The 15,107-nt window shown below is 43.2% G+C and overlaps 2 protein-coding genes across 3 annotated transcripts in view; one reads left to right on the forward strand and one right to left on the reverse strand.

Annotated features, from left to right (window-relative positions):
- Position 1: 1 nt before the first annotated feature.
- Positions 2-8,864, reverse strand: casp8ap2 (caspase 8 associated protein 2). The gene is made up of 10 exons (XM_083534930.1): positions 8,747-8,864; positions 8,110-8,203; positions 7,590-7,670; positions 6,820-6,935; positions 6,659-6,733; positions 6,360-6,475; positions 3,896-6,270; positions 1,184-3,671; positions 982-1,081; positions 2-883 (listed from the first exon to the last, which is right to left on the reverse strand). The coding sequence occupies exons 2-10, from the start codon at positions 8,162-8,164 to the stop codon at positions 821-823; spliced, it is 5,469 nt and encodes a 1,822-aa protein (XP_083391056.1). The 5' UTR covers positions 8,165-8,203; positions 8,747-8,864; the 3' UTR covers positions 2-820.
- Positions 8,865-9,550: 686 nt separating this feature from the next.
- mdn1 (midasin AAA ATPase 1) overlaps positions 9,551-15,107 on the forward strand; it is a 47,307-nt gene continuing 41,750 nt past the window's right edge. For both annotated transcript variants that reach the window (XM_083534923.1, XM_083534924.1), the window contains exons 1-12: positions 9,551-9,919; positions 10,348-10,574; positions 10,659-10,883; positions 11,061-11,168; positions 11,251-11,437; positions 11,705-11,914; positions 12,071-12,202; positions 12,279-12,382; positions 13,103-13,217; positions 13,801-13,967; positions 14,248-14,329; positions 14,943-15,038. In XM_083534923.1, the coding sequence (XP_083391049.1) occupies positions 9,824-9,919; positions 10,348-10,574; positions 10,659-10,883; positions 11,061-11,168; positions 11,251-11,437; positions 11,705-11,914; positions 12,071-12,202; positions 12,279-12,382; positions 13,103-13,217; positions 13,801-13,967; positions 14,248-14,329; positions 14,943-15,038 (1,749 nt within the window). In that variant the 5' untranslated portion in view covers positions 9,551-9,823. The remainder of the gene's footprint in view (positions 9,920-10,347; positions 10,575-10,658; positions 10,884-11,060; positions 11,169-11,250; positions 11,438-11,704; positions 11,915-12,070; positions 12,203-12,278; positions 12,383-13,102; positions 13,218-13,800; positions 13,968-14,247; positions 14,330-14,942; positions 15,039-15,107) is intronic.

The raw sequence follows: 15,107 nt of genomic DNA on the forward strand, positions 1-15,107 counted from the left end.
GAATTAAATAAATTAACTTTATTTTAAAAAGTGAAAAAAAACAAAAAAAACCCGCTGCATTTTACAATATTTACAGAATATTTATTCAAACAGGACGTTTTGCCAGGAAGGCTGTCTTGCGATCTCTTGCGTTCAGAGCAAAATAAAAAAGTGGTGTAAATTTTTGACATAAAAGCCTCCAACTCCTCTTACATTTAGAATATATACACAAGACAAGTCTGCAGGCCTGGTGATCATCTGAGGAGCAAGAAAATCCTGAGATCAGGATGACAAACTGAGATCAAAAAAATAAATAAATAACCGTTCAACTCTAAAGAAATTGTCATGAACGGCTGTTTATTGGGAGGCTTTGACCTTGACATTTGAAAATTATATGAAGTAAAAATGAGGGACGAACCATGTTTTTTATGGTACTGTACAGTGGCTGCAGTTGAAGACTTGTGGAGCACAGGTCTAAGGTCTGTCAAGCTTTACACCACCTCATACTTCAAACATCTCTCAGAGGTAGATGGTACAAGGTAAAAAGGAGTCCAGTGTCTTTGAAGGAAAGCCATTAACAAGAAATCACCTCAGTAAATTATGTTCTAAAGAAACTCTTTACTGTTATTCAACTTTTCCACCTTTATTGGAAGGAAAGTGACACCAAATGACCTGCACTGATGGAGAGAGATGGACCGAGTGCAGTCCAATGGCGAGTGTTGCCTAGAATTGCCTAGAATGGCGTAGACTCTTGACCAGAATGCTGTAGATTATTGCGCAGCACTCAATAGATTCTCAAAAACAACCTGCTGGTTTCTCTGCCGTCTTGTGGTACCAAGACTCAGCTCTCCATTTTCTCTTTCTTCTTAAAAAGTTTCATTAGCTGGGTGAACCGCTCTTCGATCTGTAATGGGAAAATCAAAATGGAAGCTTAAACCTTTGAGACATGATGTGCCAATATAGATATTCCATAAATACCAAGAGAAAATACTAAATAAATACCTGTGCTTGTGACTTTCCTAACTTAGATGAAAGAGCAGCAAATGTTTTAGAGGAAGCCCCTTTGGTTTTGAGTGCAACCAGAATATCTCGGTCTTCCTCCCTTGAGGGGGATAAAAAAAAAAACCATCAATTTGTTTGTTGCTTAATAAATACCAGTGGACAAATAATCATCTACAGCAACCAAAGTCTAATAAACACTCACCTAGACCAGGTCGCCACCACTTCCCCTTTTTTCCTGATGACATTCTTAGCTGAGAGACTGTTAGGAGACAACTGGGGAGACGGCGTCTTGATCCTCTTCAAAGGAGTCGTCTCGATTTTCTCCTTAGATGATTTTGACCTCTTTTTGTGCCTTTGTTTGTCTTGTCGGTCTTGTGATTTTTCTTTTCTTGAACGTTTCGCTTTCGGCCCTGAATGATGCTTCTTGCGCTTCTTGGACCCCTTGTTGCTTGCCTTCTTTACCTCAGGCTCCAATTCTGTAGTGGCTGTGAATCCGGAGGCATCGGCATCATTGGCAGATTGTTCGATCGGGTTCTCCGTGGTTTTAGGAACGCTGATGGGACTGCATTCTCGAGGGACCACGTGTGAGGTGATCACTCTCGATATTTCAGCTTCACTTACTTCGTTTGCAATGGTGTGGGCCTGAACTGCCAAGGGTACACTCTGAGCAAATGTAAGTAAAGACGATGCCTCGGCGCCCGGCAACGTTTCCGTGTGCTCCATTTCCGTGGGCTCCATTTCCGTGTGCTCTTGTACCCTAGGAGACGTGTGTCTGATACGAACTATAAAGTGATCATTGGACTTCTCCATTACTTCGGCTTGCATGGGCACGTTTGGTTTAAAATGGAACGCTGGTAGAGTTGTAGCCTCCCAATTTCCACTGCCACCTGACGGACTGCTGGAATTGTCCGTTTCGAGAGACAAGTGGATATCTTGCTCGGTGGCATCCTCTCCATCAAGGAGCGCATCCTCGCTGTAATGGGCGCTGATGATGTTGCTTGGGGTGGTCAGCCCCTGTCCACTCATCGGTTGCAAAAAGCTCAAGTGGCCATCAGACTTCAAGGGTGAAGGGATGGTAAGGGACACGGCCAAATCTTCAGCTAAAATCGAGAAAGAATGCTGGGACGTCACAGTTGACGCAGGAAGGGCAGAGTGGTTCGGTAGAGCATTAGTCGGGACTTCCAACATGCAGTTTTCATCAAGGAGTGCTGGATTTAATGGCATTTGGAACTTGTAAGGTGAAATGGATGTCCATGCGGTGATGAGCTTCGATGGCGTTATGATCTTGCTGGGGGTCATGAGGCCAACGAGACTGTCCCCTGCTTGGCCCTCTTTCTGTGGAGTGTTAAGTGGCCAGTTCTGATGATCACCAGCCTCCATTAGATCAGATCCTTGCAAAAGACATCTGAATATATCTCCCATTTGGGAATCCGTTACCAAATTAAAGGTCAAACTTGACGTTTGCTGCTCTGTCAGGATTTCAAAGTCCGCCCTATCTTGGATCGATCCACTCTGAGATAGACGGCGGGTATAGCTTGGGGCAGGTATGCTTGTTTTGTTTTCATGCACGGGTACGCTTTCATTGTGAGATTTCTCAGAAAAGGAACCCGATTGAAGCGGATTAGACTGGTTAGAGTTAGGGTTTGGTACTTCTGGTACTTTGGCCCCCTCCTCCATGGTTGCCTTTATGTTTTTACCACTGCTACCAAGGCCTCTACTTCTGGATGGCAAACTATTTGAAGAACTGATCTTCTCCTGGACATTTTGGCACTCGCTCTCTATTTCACCTGTAGACATTTTTTGTGGTCGGTTTTCAGTCGTGCTTAAGGGTTCTTTACACTGTATCTTGCACAGGTCCACAGTCAAATCCTCTTTTGCACTTGGCTGCTTACTTTCTGAAGAAGATTTGTTCTTGAAAATATCTGCAGCACCTTTGAGTGCTGCTTTTAGTTCCTTGAACAAGAAGTCAAACTGGCCATCGACAAAGTTCCACAGCTTCTGCTTCAGGTCTTCAGCTTGCTGCTCAAAGATTCGGTTTACGATGCCGTTGCTCGAGACCTTGCTCGTTACAGATGTGATGATCTTATTGAGTCGAGGTTTGATTTCGTTTCCTTGACTGCAAAACTTGTGAAAGTTAACGCTGTCGACGAATTCCGTAAACGAGGCCTGGGACATTTCAATGATGCAGCAGAAGGCTGGTTTGGCGACATTTTTATGAAGTTTCATGTACTTTCGTCTCAATTCTGACCGTATAAACGACAACATGTTCATAAATTCGGTCGCAGTCGAAATTCTCGCCTTGGGCGGAACGGTGACCGTTTTGAAGCGCCTCTTGTTCGAGGAGGGACTGTCTTTAGGGGGCACATTTTTCTCTTTCTCTTTGCGGGTAGGAGTAACAGCAGCTCGCGTTTGAGATTTGTTTTGCAACCTTTGTGATCTGGGACTGGTCTGGCTCCTTAAATTTGACCTTTTCTCATTCTGGGGACTCTGAATGACTAGAGTGCCTTCCCCATCGCTCTCACTGATTATTTCCCCTTCTTCTAAGTCTTCCTCAGTGGCAGTAGTCGAAAGATCATCTTGCTGATCTGTCTTTACACTAAGCTTGACTAAAGAATCAGGTCTTTTATTTTCTTTGTTCATGTCCATCTTGACTGCTTCCTTATCTGCCACTGTGGCTGCGGTTGAGAAATCTTAAAAAAAATAAAATAAAATAAAATAATAATAATTAATTAATACATAAATTTAGTGTCTAGAAACATCTAAACATGTTCTACAGGAAGACAAAGAAAATCTAATTACTTTATGGTTCTGCATATATTACATACACCCCAAAAAAAAAAAAAAAACAGACCAAAGAACCCCATTTGGACATTTACAATTGTTTCCAAAACCATAAAATAACAAGAAAACTGACCTTTGCCGAGACTCTTGACATGGGGCTCCTTTCCCAAGCGCTGCTGCTGCTGCTGGGACTTCTTTATCTGGCGTACCGGACTTGTAAGAGGACTGATTGCTTCTGGGATTACTTTAAGGTTGCTCAGGGTCAACATCATTGAATCTTCATCATGAGGCACCACTAGACGCTTGCAAGTCTTGGAGAGCTCAATCTCGTTTTCTACGGAATCAGGTTCAGAGGAACTTGCTGGTCTAGTTGGTATTCCTGCTTCTTGGGCTTTCACGTTGTTCTCCTCAATGCTTGGGGGTATTAGTGAGCCTGGACTTGTAGTCAAGTTCTTAAGGCCAGGTGTGATCTCCATGTCTGAATCAGGTAATGTTTCTTTCCTTTGCTGGTTATCAATAGCGACAATGCTGGAAACAGCCTCCAAGGACACAGAGGTGTCCATCTCTGAGCAAGTCCTGATTGTAGGAGTTGACATGACTGAGGTGGCAACATGCTGTTGAAATGGATCATTTGGAAACGATGGTTTCTCTGGTTTTTGGTCTATTTGTCCTGCAGCACTGAAATTCTTCACAGAAGCTTGAGGATCTTGCTCCTTGCAGCTAACGTCAGTTAAAGACAAAGAGGACAGACCGTCAACTGATGTAGCTCTTTCAAGGAGTAAGGAATCTTTAGGTACAGCAATCTTATCTACCACACCTTCCTGAGAAATGCTAGTAGTGCGTATGTCTTCCTGCATCTCTGAATCTGAAACATCCATTTTCCCAGCTTGGGTTTTACTATAGTCACCATCAAACATTTTGGGTAAGTCAAGTTCCTGCCCTTTGACTTCCAGGCATGTGGGTGGTTCATCATCATATGGCTGTGTGGTTGTATTGGTAGGAAGGGCAAAGGAGCCATCCGCAGAGTCGTCCACTACTTCATCGATGACACAGAACTCTTCACCAACCTCAAACGGATTTCCGTCCTTGGTTGAGTTGCTTATGAGGGTCTCCTCAGGGTGTGGCGGCTCTTCAGCTCGTTCGGAGTTGTTCTGCTTTTTAACTGGAGAGACGGTCAGGTTCAGAGTTTCCATAAAGCTTAATTTTCGCTTCGGACTGCTCTCCTCTGGAAGGGCAGCGTTTTCATTGTCGCAGCTGCTGGTCAATCTTATTGGAGACACCCTTTTTGCAGGGCCCTCAGCTTGAACCTTATCGCCCTGACTCCTTTTGTGTACCCTTGCTTTATCTGGAGCGCTCATGGATGACGTCCCAGTTCGTTTGTTTTTATCGCTCCTCTCTTTGGCAGAACTCGTATAGGTATCACCTCGTGAATTATCACGACTGCTCGATGATTTGCTCCTGGACATTGGCTCTTCGGTTCTGCCAGACCTTTTGTCGTCTTGATCTTTTCTCAGATGGTGAGGTTTGACAGGCAAAGAATGGCGCCTGCTTTCACGTACATCAGAACGGCTTCGGTCTTTTGGTCCGTCACCGCTGCGACCGGAGTCTCTTGCAGAAATGGCATCTTTGGCACCTTGTCGATCGTGTTCTTTGCTACCCTCAGCCCTTAAGCTTCGTCTTTCTTCTCCATTGCTACTCTTTCCATCTGGTCTTTTCCTTTCTTCGCTTTGAGGTGACTTCCTGCGCTCCTTGATCTCTGAGCGTCTACTTTCCGAGCTGCTGATACCCTCTTGCCTCCTCTCCTCTTTTCTGTGATGCTCCCTCGTTCCTCGTTTTTCCGTCTTTCGGTGTGAACTGCCCTTTTCGCTCCGTCTGCCCAACGCCTCTGTGCTTCCGCGAGCCTTTTCGGGCCCTTGCTTATGCCGCGATTCTTCTTTCCTGCCTTGCGTGTCTGTGATCGCTCTAGAGGAAGGACTCTTCGACCGCCCAGACATCCGGAGTGTTACCGGATCATCCTGTTGTTGACGCTGACTGCTGCCTGAGCTACAACTGCTTTTTGAAGGCTCTCTCTGCTCTCTTTCTGGTCTGGTTTGATGTTTTTCCGAAACCTCCATCCGTCTTGAGGCACTTTCTTTACCCTGTGCTTCCTTCCTCATATCCGTTTCTTCACAAACATTCTGCCCAGTGCTAGACTCGGAGTTTGTGCTTGGGCTTTCACGGTCTCTGGTACAACACGTTTGATTACCCGGGGCACGCCGTTGATCTTGTGTGCCGGCGTTGGGGAGCGAATCCGAACTTTGGGAATGATTATTTTGCAAATTTAAAGAATTCTCAACCTGGCACCTTCGAAACACTGAGAACGATGATGGCGTGGCATCTACAGATACCAAACTCCCCTTGGTGAATCCCGGAGACTCCTGAGACTCCCCTCCGGAAGCAGGGGCGCTCCTGCTGTAGGCGGCTTGTCCTCGTTCCTTTGCAGACAGATGGAAATTCCCTCGGATTGTTCTGCAGGAACACATCCATTCAAGATTTCAGAGAGACGCAAAGATTTTTTCGTAACTTATCATAGATGCGGCAATTTCACCATCGTTTACCTTCGGCTTAATTTGCTTATCTCTTCGTCCTTCCTAACAATCTCCATCTTCGCAGTTTTGATAAGGGCGCATATGTTTTTCTTCAGCAGGGTGTTCTCCTGGTGTAAACTCAGGTTCTGTAACCAAAAAAACAAGCGCTTCATCATTAGTACTACCCTATTCATTCAACAGTAATCGTTATACTGGATTCTCGAATCAGATTGGTCGGAAGGTCGATACGTTTGGACGATGGTGAGGGGACGTGCTAATGTTTCGTAACGTAGCTAGAAATGGATATAAAGTCAAACAGCGACGAGTACCTTCGTCTGGACCTGCTGCAGCTTCGCGAGCAAATCCTGCACCTGGTTTTGCGCCGCCACGAATTTGCTTTTCATCTGCGATGAAATCGGACGTGACGTTAAACCAAGCACGGATCAAACGGGTAACGTAAGCATTCAATAATGAATAAACAATTTTTTACCTCATTATAGGTCGAGTCTTTTTCCTCTTGCTCTTCAGTCAGGAGTTCCTCATACAAATCCAGAGACTCCTTCACTCTGTGCGGTGAAAGAAAGGTGGTGGTGGTGGTGGTGTTGCCTGAGGAGAAGAAAACCCAGATATACAGAGATGTTCCACTCGATGACCAGAGGGTTTATTTGTGAAGGAGTCAAGTTACAATGGGGTCCACGGAATGTGTCTCCATCGTCAAGTTGGGGACTGTTGGTACTTAGTTACTTCATAATTCGAGAACTAATCATCCTCTTGGCTCATATTTGATTTGATATCAATTCACTAATGGTTCAGGTTTTAGCCATTTCTTTGTAATTACACTAAACTTCAAAAACAAATAATAAATAAATAAATCCAGGATTTTACATTGGCGAGACTTTTTTGAAAAAATGTTTTAAAAGGAATTTAAGTAAAACCATTGTCTTGTGTCTTTCAAAGTCCATTCATATATCCAAGTATCGCTAAAAACATCTTCCTCCTAGCTGTAAAATAAAATCCAAAAGAAGGAAGCTGATTGGCTGTTGCATGTTGGTCTCATTTAGTAGTCGTAATTATATTTGGACCAGGGAAAGAAAGACACCACTGAAACTCTGATACTGGATCTAGGGTGGATTTAGTGTATGTTGGGAATACTGGTAATTAGTCAGAGGGGACAAATCCCGGGAAATTAGGGTTGGATTTCTGATCCGAGTTAATAAAAAAAAATGTTAACGCCAAATTAAAAGACAAAGATTTTCTCACCATGGTTTATATGTCTCTTGGGACTGTCCTCGAGTCCCGAGTAAATATCCACCGAATCTTCATTATAATCCAGGACAGAATCTGAAACAGACAAGGAATTCCTTTAAATCGTGGCCGGAATAGAATCTGGGCGCGTAATAAAATGGACACGGTACTGCCGAAAGTATTGGGACACCAGACTTTTCCAGCCAGACGCACGATTCTATAGGACGTCTACTGCGTAAAACACCTCCTCAACTCCCCTACATGAGTACCAGTCTTTACTGACACCCTCGAAATGAGCACAAATCTCCACCAAATCTAGTGGAACATCTTTCCAAAGAAGAAGAAGAGCTCATTGGATGTGGAATTGTCTGGTGTCAACCAACTTTTGTTCATATACGCAGCGTCTGAGACTGTGTGGATGCCCGTATGGGATCATCTGACAATAACGATCGTCTCCAAAAGTTTAGAGATTAGATAGTGTAAAATCTGAAGGACAGGAACCATCATGATATCGATGGTCTGTGTGTGGTTTTACCATGGACGCCCTGATCCAGATCGCCATACAGCTCATCGATGGCGCTCGTCTCCATCTCTGCGAGTCCGTACCCCTTTTACATCACTGGAGAAGTCTGAAAAGGGAACCACATGTATGAGTGGACTTATTGTCAACAACAATAACAACAACAACAACAACGAGAAGCCCATGGCTTGCTACCTTAGACCCCACATATTCATTACAGGAGCACGGATAAAGGCTGGAAGGTGTAGAAAAGTGAGCTGTCAAAGTAAGCAGTAATTATTCTGCAAAAAAAAGAAGAAAACGTCTACAAGTGTGTCCAGATCCTGCATCCGGCTGACAACCTGTTCGCTAACATTCCCTGAGATTAGCATAACACAGGACGTATCGCAAAAACAGCGCCACTTTAAATCATAGTGCACTAGATTGGACAGATCCGCGGTTTGTTGATACTGTAGAGTAGGGCGCTTGGGTAGGGAGCACAATGTGGATTGGAACACCAGCAGGGACACTAGCTAGCGGTGTAAAGTAAAGCGCGTACAAGAAAAGATATATTATTCATATTCGTTCCAACTTCGAAAACGCAACCTTTATTACTCCAAAACGAATAAAGGATAACCGTAAAAACGATCGATATTTATAACTCGCTGCTTACCATTTCAGAATCGCATCGCTCCGAGGAAAACAATCGCGCCAACCCGAACAGCTTCGCGTAGCCGGAAGTGACGACATTTTCCCGCGGTCTCTAAACTTCCGGGTTTTCAGTGAAGCGTGCTGGTGGTGGTGGTGATGGTGGTGGAGGAGGGGTTTTTGCTGAATGTTGCTTGTTGGTTAAGGACAAAAAAATAAATAATAATCATAATAATAATAAATAAATAAATAAATAAATAATTTAACCTGCAGCCATCATGAAATCATGATTTAATAAAGTGGGGCATAATGATTATATAGTTTATATGGGTTTCTATAAATAATAATAGATAGATAGATAGATAGATAGATAGATAGATAGATAGATAGATAGATAGATAGATAGATAGATAGATAGATAGATAGATATAATGTATATATAAAGTTTTATAAGTAAAATGTTTAAGATGTGTTCAAGGCACAATATAAAAAAAATAGATAGATATGAAAGTGTACAATATATAATACCTTGCATATATATATATATATATATATATATATATATATATATATATATATATATATATATATATATATATATACAATTACTATGTATTATTATTATTATTATTATTATTATTATTATTAGACTACACTTGTTTTTATATTGGTTTATTAACTTCTTACGTTTATAATAAAAATAATAATGTTTTAGACCTTATTTGAAATATTTAAAGTCCATATTTAAAAAAATAAAAAAATAAAAAAATAAAATAAAAGCGATTTTCTTTTCTTTTTTTGTGACCCGTGACCCGGAAGTGCTCCCTCCTCCGCTCACATGTGGACGGGCACTTTAACATTGACGGGGGAAACGTGCTCGTTTATGTTGTTGTCATCCATCATCCCTCCATCCATCTATCCCTCTTTCCATCCCGGACTGAACGATCCGCTCCTGCGACGAGTTTCCAGTAATAATAATAATAATAATAATCCGAACATTAATAAATAATAATTAAAGCTAAACAGAAGGAAAGCACGTGTTTCCCCCCGAGAACGTCCTCGGGGCTGCTCCGTTTTTTCAGGCGCTTCAGATGAAGGCGGAATGGAGAACGTGGAGCTGAGCGTCGCGTCCCTTACCGCGGTGTCCAGACACGTCGAGAAAAGTCACGGCGAGCTCGCCAAGCACCTGGCCAAGCAGGTAAGAGCTTCTAGAGGAACCTCACACATGGCCGTGAACGCTACGTGCTACCTCTCTCTCTCTCTCTCTCTCTCTCTCTCTCTCTCTCTCTCTCTCTCTCTCTCTATACTCCATGAACAATTCGTTTTTATCATTATTATGGTAATTACTTTGGACCAAAATACATTCAAGGTGGTATGAAAAAAGTATAATTTTGTAACACACCAGCAGATGGCAGCACACGGCCGCTCGCACAGTCAAAGGCAGCACCTATTTTCGTATTTCAGTGCACCAAAAGACACCGGTGCTGGTGCTGCTTTGTGCACGTGCGGACAAAATCTGCGAAAATGACGTGACCCACCCAATCCATCGTTTTTTGAAACTTCTTGATGCCACCTCGTAGGTCCTGTTGTACATATCGTGACTTCTTTCCCACCTCGTTCGTTCAGACATGGAGCCAGCAAGACCGTCACGCCGTGCTGTCCTGTTTGGCGCAGCTCCTCCTCGAGAAGGATTACACGCTCCTGGTCGCTCGTTACCTTCGTCCCCTGGTGCTCGACCTGCTGGAGAGGAACGCCGAACGAATCAAGAAGGACGTCCGGCTGAACCACGACCTCCACGAGAGGCTGTGCGTGGCGCTCAGCAAGCTGCTCAGCGTCAGCCCCGATGCACAGGCGTAAGCAGATCCGCACCGGTCAGTCTTCCTTCCTTTACTCAATCGCACGTCTTCCTCGTTCACACCGTCGCTCTTGTCCCACAGGTTCGCGGCCAGGTACTTCACTAGCGCGCCGCCCGTCTTCCAGAGGCTCTTCTTCACGAGCGAAGAGGCCTCCTCGATCCAGTACGGCCCCAGACGCATGAAACTGCGCGACCTCATGGCGGCCACGTTGCGCTTCCTCCAGAGCGACTGTGAGAAGTTCCGTGTGCTGTGGGACTGGAGCGTGTGCGTCTCGCAACTGCTCACCAGCGACGTCATGGTTCGAGGGTGGGTCCTTTAGTGCTCGCGGTGTAACAAAATTACAAGCCGGGGGGAGGAAAAAAAGAAATGGACAAAGTTAACATTTTGTAAAAAAAATACTTACAATAAAATGCTGTGTGTGTGTGTGTGTGTGTGTGTGTGTGTGTGTGTGTGTGTTTTACCTTCATTCCCTCCACCCTCTAGATACACAGCGCAGTGCCTCGCCCTGGTGTCCCACATGACCGACAACCAGAAAACCATCTTCCTGAGGAAGGTTCTGTCCAGCGACGAAATCCTGCACCTTAAAATGAAGTAGGTCACATTTCATTTCCAGGGTGCGGACCCTTAAAGTACATTAATGCAGTGTTTTTTATTTATATTTTGCCATCATCAGGTCGCTGGAGGAGTCTCAGCAGCTGGAGGTGGAGAAAGCGCTGGTGTTGGCCAATCAGGGCTCGGCGATGTGGCAGCTGGAGAAAGGAAACAGAAAGGGTCAGATGGGCTCCGAAGACCTCTCGAAGAGCATCACGGCGGTGTGCGGTGTGATCCTGCCCAGACTCGCGCCCAGACAGGAAGAGCAGGTAAGGGGGAAAAAAAAAGTTATGACATCACAACATCCCGTGATGTCATATTGTTCGTATTTGCTTCAACGGCAGATTTGGTACAGCTTAGTCGTTATGGCGTTGGAATTTGGATCCGAAGGTCGTGAGTTGAAATCCCAGGCCACGCCAAGCTGCCACTCTCGGGCCCCTAAGCAAGGCCCTTAGCTACCCGCTTGTATGAACGAGATAAATGTATAGAGGTGCTCTTTTTTAATTAAATTAAAAAAATTAAAAAATTTTTTCTAGACGTCTTTGTACACCCTGGTGCTGGTGGACTCGACGTGTCGCAGCCTAAGGAGGCTCGCCATGGCCGTTGCGTCCCAGAAGCCCATCCTCTTGGAAGGGCCGATCGGATGCGGCAAAACGGCACTCGTCGAATACCTGGCCGCTGCCACGGGTCACGTGAAATCCCCCGACATCCTCAAGGTGCAGCTGGGAGACCAGACGGACAGCAAGGTAAGATCCTGCTTCATCCGCAATGCACAAAAACAATCACGTTCTCGGAGGGTGGGGGTGAAACAGCACATCAAAAATCACGTCTCCTCGCTTTTTAAGTCAAATTTTAGTAACTTTTTATTTTTAACTATAAAAACTATTGCTTGGTTATTGTAGATGTTGCTCGGAATGTACCGGTGCACAGACGTCCCCGGGAAGTTCGTCTGGCAGCCGGGGTCCCTCACTCAAGCTGTCTCCAAGGGTTACTGGATCCTCCTGGAGGACATCGATCATGCGCCGTTGGATGTGGTGAGCTTCCTAAAGCGTCAAATGCATATCAGTCAGCACTCGGAAACGTTCTTGACCGGTTCTCCATCGTCTCCAGATATCCGTGCTGCTGCCGCTGATGGAGAACAAGAAGCTGACCATTCCGGGTCATGAAGACTGCATTCAGGTTGCTCCTGGTTTCCAGTTCTTCGCTACAAGACGGTAAGGAACGGTAGCGACTAGGAGGTGATTTCTGAGCCGCTTTCATGTGCAGTGGCTGAGCTGCATTATTGGGCCGGATTCTGAGTTTATCGAGTATAAAACGCAATTTTCTTGGTTACTTTCGGCAGTTGGGGTGTTTATTAATGCACCAAAAAAGCATTGTGGGAATTCTTTCTTTTAGTAACCTGACGTATTAATAAATTTTTTTGGTTTTCTTGGTTTCTTATATAGTGAGTGGTGTTTATTAATTTACAAAAAAGCTTAGTTTTTTTTTTTTTATCAGCTGACAGATATTTATATAAATATATATATATATATATATATATATATATATATATATATATATATATATATATATATATATATATATATGTAATTTTTAATAATTTTATTTATTTACATTTTTTTGGTTAATTTTTCTCAGTTAATTTTGGTGGGTGTGTTGTTGATTAATGCACCCAAAAAAACCAAATATTGTGGGAATTCCTTGTTTGAATCACCTGACTCATATTTGCTGTTTGATTTATTTCTAATCCTAGATTAGATTTTTAAATACAAAAATTTCGCATAGCGGGAATCCTTTTTACGAATAATTCACTCGACAGGTTTTGGTCGCTTTGTTAGAAAGTTGTTTCTGTGGGCTGTGCGTTAAAAGGGAAAAAACCCCAAAAAAAACGCACACCCCTGAGTAATTCTTGTTCCGTTCCTGTCGTTGTTCAGGATGTTCTACAGTGGTGGAGCGTGGCATCGTCCTCAGAGCACTCACGCTGCTCTACTAGACAAGTACTGGAACAAGCTCCAGATTGGGAATATGACCAGAGAGCAGCTCAAAGAGGCAAATAACTTGTGTATTTGATATGTACGTGTGTGTGTGTGTGTGTGTGTGTGTGTGTGTGTGTGTGTGTGTGTGTGTGTGTGTGTGTGTGTGTGCGCGTGTGTGTGTGTGCGCGTGTGTGAGTATGCACTATATTTCCAAAAGTATTGGGTCACCTGATCTTTAGATGCGCTTTACTATAATTATGCATTCGCTTGAACTTGGAACCCCAAAACCTGTTCCAGCATGGCGATGCCCCTGTTCACAAAGTGAGCTCCTTGAAGATCATGCTTCAGAGGAAGATCTTGCTGCAATAGAGCTCTGATCTCATCCCTACTGAACACCTTTGGGATGAATGTGAACTCTGACTGCACCCCAGGTCTCCTCACCTACATCAGTACCTGCTTTAACACCCAATATCTAGTGGATCATATTCCCAGAAGAGTGGAGGGAAATATATAAGCAAATTGGGAATAAATGTGGAATGCGATGCGCAAAAATCAAACTTATTACCAGGTGACCCAATACTTTTGGCAATATAGTGTGTGTGTGTATATGATCTACATATTTTCATACTCAAGTGAGTTTTTTTTTTCCCCCGTAGGTGGTTGTGAAGAAGTACCCGAACTTGACCGTAGTGGTGGATCGTTTACTGGACATTTATTGTCAGTTGACCGGAGACAAACACCACGACGCGGTCGGTCTCTCAGGTCTTCAGAGCGCAACAGAGGACCGGAGCTCGCTCCTGGACGGCCGAGGACTCTCTCTGAGGTAGTGTTGAGTTTCGCCAGTTTCCTCACTCGTTATCTACCTGACATTTCTAACACACTTGTAGCTGAATGAAATCTCACATCTCCACAAAATCTAGTGGAACATCTCCCCAGAAGAGTGGAGCTCATTATAACAGCTTATTATACGATTATTATAACAATCTCATAGGTCAGGTGTCCACAAAACATTTGTGTATCGAGGGGAATGAATATAAAATACTGTGTGTGTGTGTGTGTGTGTGTGTGTGTGTGTGTGTGTGTGTGTGTGTGTGTGTGTGTAGGGATCTGCTAAAATGGTGCGAGAGGATCTCTGTGAATTTCGACAGCTCCTCCTCTAACACGGCCCAGAACGTCTTCCTGGAAGTGAGGGAATTTTACTTTGTTTTATTCGCTCGTGTGTTCTGGATTTTATCCATGAAGGTCTTTTCTAGATCGGATCCTGAGACAAAAAAACTACAAAAAAAACATTTAATCCAAAAGAAAAAACACGGTCAAAACTATGCGCAGAACTTCACATCAGATCAGAGGTTTTGAGATGATGATAAATTTTTTTATTATTATTATTATTATTGTTATTGTTATTATTATAATGAAACCTTGAGAAGGAAATCGCAAAAATAAAGTCTGTATTAAAAAAATACATTAAATTAAAATAAATTATATAAAAAAGTGTGTGTGTATATATATATATATATATATATATATATATATATATATATATATATATATATATATATATATATATATAAATTTTTTTTATTATTATTAATTTTATTTTATTTAATTTCTTATTAATTTACTTATTATATATATGTTTTTTTTGTTTTCTTGAGGTTACTTTAAAGAAGAAAATGATGTGTGGCACATAAAAAAGTAGATCGATACTGTTTCGGGTGGTAACGTGTGTGTGTGTGTGTGTGTGTGTGTGTGTGTGTGTGTGTGTGTGTGTGTGTGTGTGTGTGTGTGTGTGCTGTAGGCCCTGGACTGCTTCACCGCCATGCTGTCCAAAGCAGACAGCCGCCTAAAGCTGGCCGAGATCATTGGCTCCAGGCTCAACATCTCTAAAGAGAAGGTAAGAAAATGGAAAAAGAACAATTTTAAATGTTATGAAAATGTGAAGATTTCAATTATGGATTTATAG

The sequence above is a fragment of the Silurus aristotelis genome (genome assembly GCF_946808225.1).
Source record: "Silurus aristotelis genome assembly, chromosome: 29".
NCBI classification, from domain to species: domain Eukaryota; kingdom Metazoa; phylum Chordata; class Actinopteri; order Siluriformes; family Siluridae; genus Silurus; species Silurus aristotelis.